The 12,500-nt window shown below is 41.9% G+C and overlaps 2 protein-coding genes across 8 annotated transcripts in view; one reads left to right on the top strand and one right to left on the bottom strand.

Annotated features, from left to right (window-relative positions):
* gpx3 (glutathione peroxidase 3) overlaps window positions 1-12,500 on the bottom strand; it is a 257,310-nt gene that overhangs the window by 223,193 nt on the left and 21,617 nt on the right. The window lies entirely within an intron of this gene.
* Window positions 1-12,500, top strand: part of tnip1 (TNFAIP3 interacting protein 1) — a 30,802-nt gene that overhangs the window by 4,028 nt on the left and 14,274 nt on the right. For 5 of the 6 annotated variants that reach the window (XM_060886608.1, XM_060886604.1, XM_060886606.1 and 2 more), the window contains exons 2-9: window positions 4,012-4,181; window positions 5,584-5,730; window positions 6,978-7,066; window positions 7,291-7,353; window positions 8,129-8,299; window positions 8,737-8,831; window positions 11,200-11,350; window positions 12,220-12,312. In XM_060886608.1, the coding sequence (XP_060742591.1) occupies window positions 4,043-4,181; window positions 5,584-5,730; window positions 6,978-7,066; window positions 7,291-7,353; window positions 8,129-8,299; window positions 8,737-8,831; window positions 11,200-11,350; window positions 12,220-12,312 (948 nt within the window). In that variant the 5' untranslated portion in view covers window positions 4,012-4,042. The remainder of the gene's footprint in view (window positions 1-4,011; window positions 4,182-5,583; window positions 5,731-6,977; window positions 7,067-7,290; window positions 7,354-8,128; window positions 8,300-8,736; window positions 8,832-11,199; window positions 11,351-12,219; window positions 12,313-12,500) is intronic. The other variant, XM_060886607.1, reaches the window with a different exon arrangement.

The following is a 12,500-nucleotide window of genomic DNA, read 5'->3' as shown; positions in this document are numbered from 1 at the left end:
AAACCTTTTTTTATTTATATTTATATAAATATATGTGTCATTCTGTCCAATAATAATCTTCTAGTATATAACTTGTGTTTATTACAGTAAGGGCTGCTTTATTTATTTGTTTATTAAAATATCTCTTGACATAAGAGTTACAAAAATAGAGACTTATATACACCAGATAATATATACTAAATTATTGTGTTGTTGTTGTTGTTGTTGTTGTTGTTGTACAGAGGAATCATGACAACTCTAAAGCAAGATGAATGTGTTTTCTGGACAGATGTTCAGATTTTAGACCTGTGGCTATATTTGCTCCAGATGTTCATAGAGCTTTTATTTATAAACTTCCCGCTGACACGTCGCCTTACAGTCCAAGTTAACGTTATTTATTGTATGGTTGTGTGTTTCTAAGTTTTTGAGATTTCGATTAAAATCAAGTAACAGTGATGTAGGATGATGATGATTATAAGCACAGTAGGGTGTGGAAGTTTGTTAGAGAAGTTAGACCATCTTTCTAGAGCTGACTGCTTGTTAAGGACGAGTCCAGGACTGGACAAACCGAGTCGAGTTCAGGTTTAATTAGGATTAATGCTTCAAGTCAAAATCTTTAAACCACTGAAGTGAAGACGACAAGTTTGAGACAATAAACAGGCCAAGTCAAGATTGAGTCTCGAGGGAGCCGAGGCCGGGTCGAGATTGAGTCTCGAGGGAGCCGAGGCCGGGTCGAGATTGAGTCTCGAGGGAGCCGAGGCCGGGTCGAGATTGAGTCTCGAGGGAGCCGAGGCCGGGTCGAGATTGAGTCTCGAGGGAGCCGAGGCCGGGTCGAGATTGAGTCTCGAGGGAGCCGAGGCCGGGTCGAGATTGAGTCTCGAGGGAGCCGAGGCCGGGTCGAGATTGAGTCTCGAGGGAGCCGAGGCCGGGTCGAGATTGAGTCTCGAGGGAGCCGAGGCCGGGTCGAGATTGAGTCTCGAGGGAGCCGAGGCCGGGTCGAGATTGAGTCTCGAGGGAGCCGAGGCCGGGTCGAGATTGAGTCTCGAGGGAGCCGAGGCCGGGTCGAGATTGAGTCTCGAGGGAGCCGAGGCCGGGTCGAGATTGAGTCTCGAGGGAGCCGAGGCCGGGTCGAGATTGAGTCTCGAGGGAGCCGAGGCCGGGTCGAGATTGAGTCTCGAGGGAGCCGAGGCCGGGTCGAGATTGAGTCTCGAGGGAGCCGAGGCCGGGTCGAGATTGAGTCTTAAATTTACCGAAGCTTAGTCAACAAAGTCTTTGAAGATTTGATTCAGTCACGACCAAGGGAGTCAAGACCAGGTCAAAATTAAGTCAAGACAATTCGAGTTGGAGTCTAATGATGGTTAAAACCAAGTCAAGTATTCTTTCAAGTCTTTAATTTAGCTTGTTGGCTTCACTCATGCTTTGTACCAATGATTAAGCAATCTTCCAGAAAAGGGAATTAGGTCTCATTAAACTTTGTGCATGTGAAAAGAAAACACAAATAATATTTTAACAAGCCCTCAGTTGAAATTTAGGATCATATTTAGCGAGACAATTAGGAGTACACTTGGGAGTAAGTCAGAGACAACTGAAAGCATCTCGATCCCTTCGGCTCAGCTCTGGGATGAAGTGTGTGCAGCATTTCAGTATCGGCATTTAGGGAGAACAGAGAATGTTCTGAGTGACTGTGGTGACTTTAGGACATGTGGGTGAGACGGGAGGAGAGCGTCGGATCACGACCGAGATCGTGCAGCGTAATATGTGCTTTCACATAATGTCTCCATTAACATGCCTTTTAAAGCAGGAAGCAGCGACTTGAGTTGTTTTTATTTCATCTACAACAAACAATAATGAGCTAAAAAAGAGGGGAAAAGATACATGATAATATTAATGTGTGTGTATGTATATGTATGTATGTATATATATATATATATATATATATATATATATATATATTCTTATGACAAATAAGTTTTAAATTTTCACTTTTAAAAAATAGCTCAAACATCAAATAATTTAATCAGACTTTTTTAAATATTGTATTATTATGTAACTTATTGATCATTTATTGTCTAATAATAATCATTTTTATTTTTAAAGAACATTTTTATTTGTATTCTGAAAGGAATTTTTGTTTATTTATTTATTTTTTTGCAATTGATCCCTGTGAGTTCTATGATATTTGTATTTAATATTTTTATAGTAAAAACTAAAAAGTCAAACAACCGGTCCTCGTTGAATCTGATTAATTGATTCCTTTTCTATAACAGCGGGTTTTTTTGGCTACAAAAAAAGAGCAGCTCCCATCTAAACAGATGATTATGTATACAAGTGAGAATGAGAACCTTTTCCCATCTCCAAAACTTTAATCGTAGCCACAAACAGATAAAAACCTATAAAGAATACTATATAGTGTCATTCTTTGCTAAATAGTAAATTGTAATCCTCAGCAAATCCCACTTGTATGTGGAACCTTCCTTCCTTCCTTTTTTGCTCCTATTGGAAAAATATATCAGAGCGAATACATTAATATAAACCTGTGATTTGATTGACCGCTGCACTGACCAATCGGAATCCAGAATTTATATTCCGTTATATATTTCTATGATGACACAGAGAGACGTAAACCTTTCCATCATTCCTCTCTCTTATATGAAGCTGCACACTACGAAGCACTTTGGGCATGCCCCTTTGGTATCTGATTGACTAATCCCAAGTTTTATCATTATTACTGGTAAAAGAAAGTGAAAGGGTTTGAGGCGCTAAAACACACCGTGTAATCTGAGATGGAATTACATTTATGTAGTATATGTGATGATAAGAGCAGATGTGTAGAGAGTCCCCTGTGTAGGTCACTGATCGGTGTGAAACGTGTATATGTGGCTATAAGCATATGACACTGTTACTATCAGAACTAATGTTCTAATAAAGGAAAGAAAGTGAAATATTCGTATCGTAAAATATCACAAATGCCACATCACAGCGACCTGGTCACGTGAACCAGTTCACCTGCATAAATGAAGAGTGGGGAATTTTAGGATTAGGCCCTGACTTGACACTTGACTGGTCCGGTCTGGTTTCTGACTGACTAATCCCACACTACTCACCCGGTTACTGGAAAGGAAAGTGAAACAGTTTCACTCAGCGTCTTTAAATGGCCACTGCTGCTGATGAGTTGTTTCAGTCGACCAGCTCTTGAGTTTAACAGAATGATGATGATGATGATGTTGTAGTGTGATGTGAGTAGCGCGTTTTGTTGCTGTTAATAAATAGCACATTTTAAGCAATAAGCATTTAAATGTACCGTGAATAATTTCACAAATTAGAGTTGATCTAGTTTTTAAAGTATAATTTTACAAAAGTAAACGGGAAAAAAAAATCTGTTTAAAAAACCCCCCAGAAAAGTTTGTTATTGTGAAGGAAATTGTTTTTAGCCTAGCTTTCTCTCAATCTCTGTCTGTCTGTCTTGATTGGAGTTCTCTCAAATATTTATTTCTTTATCTGGTTAATGAAGTATATGATGAGGAAATAAATACAAACTAAATAGTAAGATTATAAAAGGTGTTTTTTTGTTTATTAGTTAGTTTTTTGATGTTTGATGATGGTGCTGGTAAAAAGGTTAAGTAGAGGAAAAAAAAACCTAACAGCAATAGTGACATTTGTCATCCAGCGTGTTATTTATTTATTTATTTATTATTTAAGTTGTTTTTTTTTTTTTTTTTTGAAGCTCAGTGCTTTTTATTATGGAGAGAAAGAAAACCACATTTTTTTCTTCTTTAGTGTGAGAACTTTATCTCCAGCCCATCTCTCTCACTGCCCTCGTCATGTTTTTATATCGCCATCAGCATTCAAATTGGCATGCACTAAAATAACCTGAGAGAAATCCCCAGCTCCGGCTTATTCAAATGGTTCTGTTTGAATTGTAAATGGACATTTGCTGAGTCGCTGCATGGGGGTCAGATTTACTGTAACAGACGTGTTAAGAATTGCCCCATCATGTTTGTTTTTGTTTTCTTCCTCTCTGTGTCTGTGCAGGAGAGCATGTGTGCTGTTTGAGTAGGTGGGTATGGATGGTAAAGGCCCGTATCGGATCTACGACCCCGGCGGGAGCGAAGCTCAATCCAAGGAGGAGGTCAGCAGCTACAGACAGCTTCTGGAGGAGAACACGGTCCTGAGAGAGCGTATGAAGGGCCTCAAGAGCCTCGGTGAGTACAACACCAACCTGAGCACTGACTGAACACTAGCTTCCTTTCCCTTCCCTTATTTCCCTTTCCCTTCTCTCTCTCTCTCTCTCTCTCTCTCTCTCTCCTTTTCTTTTCTTTTCTTTTCTTTTCTTTTCTTTTCTTTTCTTTTCTTTTCTTTTCTTTTCTTTTCTTTTCTTTTCTTCCATCCTTTCCTTCCATCCTTTCCAGTTAGGTTTTCTTTAACACTTTGTAACAGTGCCTTTTCTCAGCAACACGACGAGAAAACCCGTCACAAAGCTAACACAAACTTCCTGTCGTTGATTCGGTGGTTTTCTGTAAGGACTTGTTTACTGAGAAGAGAGTGTGTGTATCTGCTTCTCTGTGTGTGTATCTGCTTCTCTGTGTGTGTATCTGCTTGTCTGTGTGTGTATCTGCTTGTCTGTGTGTGTATCTGCTTGTCTGTGTGTGTATCTGCGTCTCTGTGTGTGTATCTGCGTCTCTGTGTGTGTCTGTGTGTCTGTGTCTCTGTGTGTGTCTGTGTCTCTGTGTGTGTCTGTGTCTCTGTGTGTGTCTGTGTCTCTGTGTGTGTCTGTGTCTCTGTGTGTGTCTGTGTCTCTGTGTGTGTCTGTGTCTCTGTGTGTGTCTGTGTCTCTGTGTGTGTCTGTGTCTCTGTGTGTGTCTGTGTCTCTGTGTGTGTCTGTGTCTCTGTGTGTGTCTGTGTCTCTGTGTGTCTCTGTGTCTCTGTGTGTGTCTGTGTCTCTGTGTGTGTCTGTGTCTCTGTGTGTGTCTGTGTCTCTGTGTGTCTCTGTGTCTCTGTGTGTGTCTGTGTCTCTGTGTGTGTCTTTGTGAGTGTCTTTGTGTGTGTGTCTTTGTGAGTGTCTTTGTGTGTGTCTCTGTGTGAGTGTCTCTGTGTGTGTCTGTGTCTCTCTGTGAGTGTGTGTGTCTTTGTGAGTGTCTGTGTCTCTGCGTGTGTATGTTTTGGTACATGTATGTGTGTGTGTGTGTCTGTGCATGTGTGTCTGCGTGTGTGTGTTTTGGTACATGTATGTGCATGTGTCTGTGCGTGTGTGTCTGCGTGTGTGTGTTTTGGTACATGTATGTGCATGTGTCTGTGCGTGTGTGTTTCTGCGTGTGTGTGTGTTTTGGTACATGTATGTGCGTGTGTGTGTGTGTGTTTGTTGTGGCCGCGTGAATGTAACCAAACAGGTTTCTTGTGATGGTGTTAAAGTGCAGTGTTTTTCACTCAGCGCTCCTGTCTCTCTGAGCCGTGCCCTGATTGACTGACTGACAGACTGACTGACGGAGAGCGTAAACACAGCTGAGTCTTATGTTCCCAGCGTGTGTATGTGCGTGAGCTGAGGTCATCCGTGTGATATTTACAAACGTCACGCTTTGCCTGTGTGTTTTTGGGTTCGGCCCACAGGTGATCTGCTGGAAGAGTCTCAGTCGGAGGCGCTGAAGCTTCGCAAGCGAGTGGAGGAGCTGGTGAGAGACAACGAAGCACTGAAGTCCTCGACGTCCAGCTTCGCCAGTGCGTGTATCGGCAATCCTGTTCACACCGACCCCCAAGGTAAGAGTCATGAACGCCAGAAATACACAACACGGTGCTTCTAATAAATACTGCAGTATCTCTACGGCACTGAACAGAAAAAAAAAAAATAGCTCATTTGCATAAAATGAGAATATTTTACAAGTCAGTGTTGTATCTTTCCGTCAGTTGTGTTTTATTTCACCATCTCATGATCTGGTTTAAAAAGTGCACTCTGAGGCGAGACATAAATTCCCTCCACGAGCGTTTCTTTAGTCTTTAGTGCGTTCACAGCCAACCAGCTTCGCTCTGTATGTTCCATTTAATCCTGTTCAATTTTATTCTCTTTATTTGCCCAAATTCTGTTTTTTATTTTCTTTTTATTGAGTTCTCTTTTTTTAATTCTATTCGACTCACCTCTTACATTTTATACCATTCTATTCATCTTTATTCTATTCAGTTTGATTTGTTTTGTTATACAATATAGACATGTACCTCGTCTGGTTATTCTGTTCTATTCTATTTACATTTCTTTTACAACGTAGTATTAAACAATTCTATATTAACAATTTTCTTCACCCATATTCTATTCTACTCACTTTATACCGTCCCCAAATTCTATTTTACACTTTTTTACTGTTAAACTACGTCCTATTCTATTATACTCTATCCTGTTCTGTTTTGATCCCATTTCTGTTTACACCTATTCTACACACACTGTTTCCCCCTCAATTTTATTCTGTGCTACAATTTTTCCATTTCTGTTCCATTCCGTTTCATTGTTTCGCGTTTTTCCGTCTTAATACGATCTAACTTGGTTCTACTCTATTACATTCTATTCTGTTCAGTTTTACCGTTCCATTTTTAATACGATTTTATGTACTTCTGTTCTATTCTAGTTCTTGCCGTTTTTTCCCCTCTAATTAATTGCTAATATTTTTGTATCCTTCCATTTTTGAGAAGAGTCTGTTCTATTCTTTACCAGTCCTTTCTATTTTTTTGTTCTTTCTTGGATTCCATTTTTAATACAATTCTACATAATTCTGGTCCACTCTTTATTTATTTATTTTTTTTCTTATTTTATTCTGTGGTGTTTGGTTTTTTTTTTTTCCTTCATTACATTCTTTAATTCGATTCAGGTTAGCTCTTTACACTACCGTTTCTTTTATGAAGGATAAATCGAGTAGTTCATAAACATCAAGACCGGTCCGAAAGCCGTGACCATCTCGTGCCGTGTCTGTCGCTGCTGCATTTCTGTTCTTAATCTAAATGCCATCATGATCTCTCAGGTCATGGGAAACTCCTGAGTCACCAGGCGTCTGTGCGATCGGATCCCCGCGAATGCCTGACTGGGAAAACCATCCAACCGGAAACCACTGTAAGTACGCAGCTTACAAACTCACTTCCACTGAACACGACGCGCACGCTTCCCCTGAACACGGTCATGTCCGACATTTACATTCCTTACTCAGCTCATTATGCAAATGTGGCGCATTATCAGAGCTGCTATATCAGGTCGGGGCAGATATACAGCGTGATTTTAAAGCCAGCCTTTATAAGCCAGCGAGCTTTTATAATCCTGTGCATTCTTGTGTGTTGAAGGAGACCTCGTCACACTTTGAGCTGGTGAACACAGAAGACAGAACCATGGCGGAAACTCAAACGGTGAGCTTCATGTGGAAATTCTGGGCTGTTCTGTATCGCACGTGTCAGTGTGCCTTCCTGTGCCGTCTTCACAAAGCCCCACATGGCTGTTTTTTTTTTTTTTTTTAGTTTATTTATAAGTTTTATTTATTCTAACTCAGCTGCAGTGACTCAGTGGGCTTGTATACGGGTCAAGTCAGCTGTGACTCAGCAAGGGAAACTCCAGATTTGACTCGAGGCAGGAACACGCTGATGACTCGTCACTCGCAATCGCAGGAATTTCTCTTTTGGAGACACATGAGAGGGAAAACGTGCTTTCTTCCTCAATCGTCTTTCCCTTCAGAAGTGCAGGACAGGAAACAGTTTATTCTTGATTTTGGATTTTCTGAGTTAGCGTAAGCTAGAGCTGAACCGCCGTCTGTTAAATAGACAAACACCTAGAGCAGGACGCGAAATGCTGCAGTGTGTAAGTATTAACCTCTAGATATAATAAACGTATGGATTGTTTATATCCGGCGTTTACGCTTCAAGTTCCTAGTGTTTAATCGTACGGCATCGTGTTTACTGTAAAGCCGTGTTTGGAATGTTGTCGAGTTCGTTTTGCTTTCGCTTTTTGTGAGAACTTGTTACACTGAGAGTAAGCTGAGGAACTGGAACTGTGGTCGCGTCAGACTGGGAGGGAGGGCTCTCGTGTCTGAAACAACTCTGTTTATTATAAACGAAATGTTTAGATCAGTGTTTAACACGTTTGTGTACTACACTGTGTGTGTGTGTGTGTGTGTGTGTGTGTGTACAGGAGAACACGGAGTTGGCCAGTCAGTTGCAGAGGCTGGAGAGTTCTTTCAGTGTGTTTGCACAGGAGTCCAACCCCAACCAGCTGCTGGCTCACCTGGGCCGCATGGCCGTCGAGTTCCACACCCTGTCCTCAAAAGTGCAGAAGAATGAGCAGAGAACCTCCCTGCTGCAGGTGGAGCTCACTGGAGAACACACACACACACACACATTCCAGCATTTTTTTAATTAATTCATCTGCTAGAACGCTCTGATATGTTTCTATAGTAACCGCGTCGCAACAGGGACTTGTGTTGTGGACTTCCTGCTTAAAGAGAATTTGTGAAGATGTTTAGAACAACAAGCTGCGTCGATAAAAAGTAACTTTAAAAGGATAAAAACGATGACGTGTCGTTTATGAATGAACTGAAAATGAGGAATGAGACACCGCATGTTGTGATGCTATAAGAAACTTTAGGGTGACAACAAGGACTTAATCACAAAGATCACACAGATGAATTATGTGAATGTCCTTTATATCAGTGCTGTTTTCTGAAGAGCACACACACACACACACCGATCTCCTTGGATTATCAATCCGTGTCGTGTCTGAAACGTTGTTCTGTTTTTCAGACGCTGTGCGAGCAACTGAGGCAGGAAAACAACGAGCTGCGCAAAAAAATGGAGGAGGACCTACAGTATCGAAATCGTGACCTGGAACAGCTGAGGTGAGACGGCGCTGAGTCACTGAGCATGATTCTTTTCACATGTAAAGAAAATCAGTTCCACATTCGAAACCAGTGTAATGTTAAAAAAACAAACAGACAAAAAAAAGGAATGAAACACAGAAGAGCTGAGAAGCTTTTTTTTTATCTGCTGAAGGAGACTCCGGAATCAAAGCTTCATTTTTAACTGGACAGGCCAGAGTTATTTTGTCTTATTAACTTCAAGAGCAAAAAAAACGAGCCAAAGAGACGCCGGCGAGAGAACGAGCGCTCGTAGCCGCAATAACGTAAGCGAGAGCAGGAATTGAGACGCTCGGGTTTCTTCTGTTAAATGAATTTTTAAAAAAAAGGAAGCTTTTTTTAATTCGGTGAATATCACAGATTGCTTGATTTTGTGGTTTTTCTGGAAAATAATGCGTTGTGTCGTTCTTTAACAAATGAAAAATCGCAAGAGTCGGAATAAAGCGCTTCATGACGTGCTGTCACAGGAAAATCCGCCACTCCTGCTAACAGGAAGTCTTTTTGTCTACACCAGCCTTTTACTAGAACAGCTTTAATTCCTGCCCCTCGGCCACGTGAGAAGTGTGGAACATGGGGTATTTCTGCCCAACACGTATCATTGTGTAGCGTGTCTTTGGAGCAGTTATGAGAGAGTTTCCTGCTGTAGTGGAAGTGGCGGGTCTTTCCAGAATCTCTGACCTCTTCCTGAATCTCTTTGATGTACCATTAATGTCAACCTGAGTCAGGGGCAGAAATATTTGCGTAGTTGGCATTAATTACCACACGTGTGCCTGATCACCTGGAGGTACATTCCAGTGTTTTATTTGTGTGCGTGGGTGTGTACACATTATCGTTTCTATAGCAACAGCTCAGTTCCATGACTCGTCAAAAGGTTATGGGTGTGTGTGTGTGTGTGTTGTGTGTTAATTAATAATAAAGCAAAATGTTATTAATGCTCATACACCCGGATCTTAAAAAGCGTGTTGTTACTTAACAAAGTAGGGTTTATTTATAAGTTGATTCATAATCATGATTAAGTCAAAGTTGATTTATAATCATTAACATTCATGCCGTAAAATCTACGTGACGAACCGTGTATTTTTGGCTGATTCTCTGTTAGAGAGAATAAAGAGGCGCTGATGAGGGAACAACCGTCAGATGAACTCATCTGTTAGCTTTAAATGTAAGTGTAAACAGATCAAAAGGCACAATATGTCCTGGTTTAATGTAATACACAATTCCGTAGTGAGATTGGAAACTCGTCAGCTTCAGGACTGTAACAGACTGTAACACCAGTTTTGTTTCATTCTTTACTGCTAGGTTACACGTGAGCTGACGATCATTTCACGCATATCACTTGCTCTGAGTCATCAGCTCACACCCTCCGTGCTAGCGTTAATGACCCCGTCCTGTTACTGTAATCGCAGCTAAACGCAAATTAAATGTGCATTTTTAGCTCAGATACCAAATAGCATTGTTGTGTTGGAATGATCATGAAGCCGTCATGATCATTTACGTTTGAGTCATCCAGAGAAATTCCCAGGAATTCTACAAGCCTGGAGATTGTGTAAATGCTTTCAGAGTTTCAGGATTAACTGCTTCCTGGTGAAATTGTGTGTGTGTGTGTGTTTGTGTGTGTGTCTTTAACACGCACAAAATTATAAAAAAGCGTAAATACTGTCAGTAATCTAATAAATAAAACTAATCAAAGTCCTCTGTGTGTCCGTCCCTCTGTGTGTCCGTCCCTCTGTGTGTCCGTCCCTCTGTGTGTCCGTCCCTCTGTGTGTCCGTCCCTCTGTGTGTCCGTCCCTCTGTGTGTCCGTCCCTCTGTGTGTCCGTCCCTCTGTGTGTCCGTCCCTCTGTGTGTCCGTCCCTCTGTGTGTCCGTCCCTCTGTGTGTCCGTCCCTCTGTGTGTCCGTCCCTCTGTGTGTCCGTCCCTCTGTGTGTCCGTCCCTCTGTGTGTCCGTCCCTCTGTGTGTCCGTCCCTCTGTGTGTCCGTCCCTCTGTGTGTCCGTCCCTCTGTGTGTCCGTCCCTCTGTGTGTCCCTCCCTCTGTGTGTCCCTCCCTCTGTGTGTCCCTCCCTCTGTGTGTCCCTCCCTCTGTGTGTCCCTCCCTCTGTGTGTCCCTCCCTCTGTGTGTCCCTCCCTCTGTGTGTCCCTCCCTCTGTGTGTCCCTCCCTCTGTGTGTGTGTGTGTGTTCCGGTGTGTGTCCCTGTGTTTCCCTTTGTCTCCCTTTGTGTGTGTCTGTGTGTGTGCGCCCCCCCCGTGTTTCCCTTTGTGTGTGTGTTCTGGTGTGTGTGTGTGTCCCTGTGTTTCCCTTTGTGTGTGTGTGTTTCTGTGTGTCTCTGTATGTGTGTGTGTGTGTGTGTCAGACAAGAGAACCTGAAGCTGCGGGAGCAGGTGAGCGGACGGTCAGAGGTGGTACAGAGTGAGTTAGCTGAGGCCAAAGAGGAGGCAGCCAAAGAGGAAGCAGCAAAAGTCAAGCTGGAGGCGGCCATGACTCAGCAGGTACAGCCAGCTCAGGTGACTTTACCTCAAACACACTCCCGCGAAGCAACTGGGATTTTTCACCCTACGCTCGGGGTTTATTTCCATCCTCCTCTTAATCAGCAAAAGTATACGCTCACATCCTTTTGTTCGTTTTAACCTTTATTCAAAAGAGATGTGAGAAAAAATAACTCTTGTGTGTGTAAGCTGAGAAGGGTGGAGATGAGTCAGCACCACCTTCTTGAGGAGTTCAGGAATACCAGCATGGCTTTTAAACACCACAAATATGCAAAATATCATACAAAACCTAACTGGCCACTTTAATAGGAACAGCAGCAAGCCTGATCAAACATGTGGCAGTCACATGATCCATTAGAGATAAGTCAAGAGCATCAGCTACGTTATGTTCACGTTCCTGCCATAGTGGATCGAGTATTTCAGAAAAAAATCCAGGGATTTTTTACACACATTCAGCCTGTAGAGCTTTTTTTTACACACACAGCGGTGCGAAAAAAACAAAAAAAAAAAAACCCCATCATGTTCTGCGGGCAAAAAAAAACCCACAATGTGTGTTTATTTTTCCACATTTTAAAAATTCACAATTTTCCGCTAGTGAAGCTACCCGTTATAAACATGAACATCGAATCAAACTATGTCACAAAACAGAGGAAGCATTTCTTATTTCTACTTATTATTATTATTTGTATAATTTTTTTTTATTATCTCAAAAACTTGTCAGTGTGTACGTATCATGTGGAGCAGATGGGGTTAAGAAAGTAAGAATGAGAGAAAGAGAGAGAGAAAGAAATAAAAAGAAGAAAGAATCAAATAAGTGTAAAGTAAAATATAAAATAAATGTTGTTTTTAAATGTTTTGTTGTTTAAATAAATATTGTGTGTCTTTAGTCCAGTAAAGCTGCAGAGAAAACTCCATCCAAGACGCTAGACACAGAGGTGTATGAGAAGAAGATCAGGCTTCTGGAGAAACAGAGGAGAGACGTAAGGATGTCTGTGTGTTTGTTTTTGTGTGTGTCTGCGTGTGTGTGTGTGTGTCTGCGTGTGTGTGTGTCTGCGTGTGTGTGTCTGCGTGTGTGTGTGTCTGCGTGTGTGTGTGTGTCTGCGTGTGTGTGTGTGTCTGCGTGTGTGTGTGTGTCTGCGTGTGTGTGTGTGTCTGCGTGTGTGTGTGT

Source organism: Tachysurus vachellii, chromosome 14 (genome assembly GCF_030014155.1).
Source record: "Tachysurus vachellii isolate PV-2020 chromosome 14, HZAU_Pvac_v1, whole genome shotgun sequence".
Lineage (NCBI taxonomy): Eukaryota > Metazoa > Chordata > Actinopteri > Siluriformes > Bagridae > Tachysurus > Tachysurus vachellii.
Note: the sequence above shows the minus strand (reverse complement) of the source record. Positions and strands in the feature narration are given on the sequence as shown.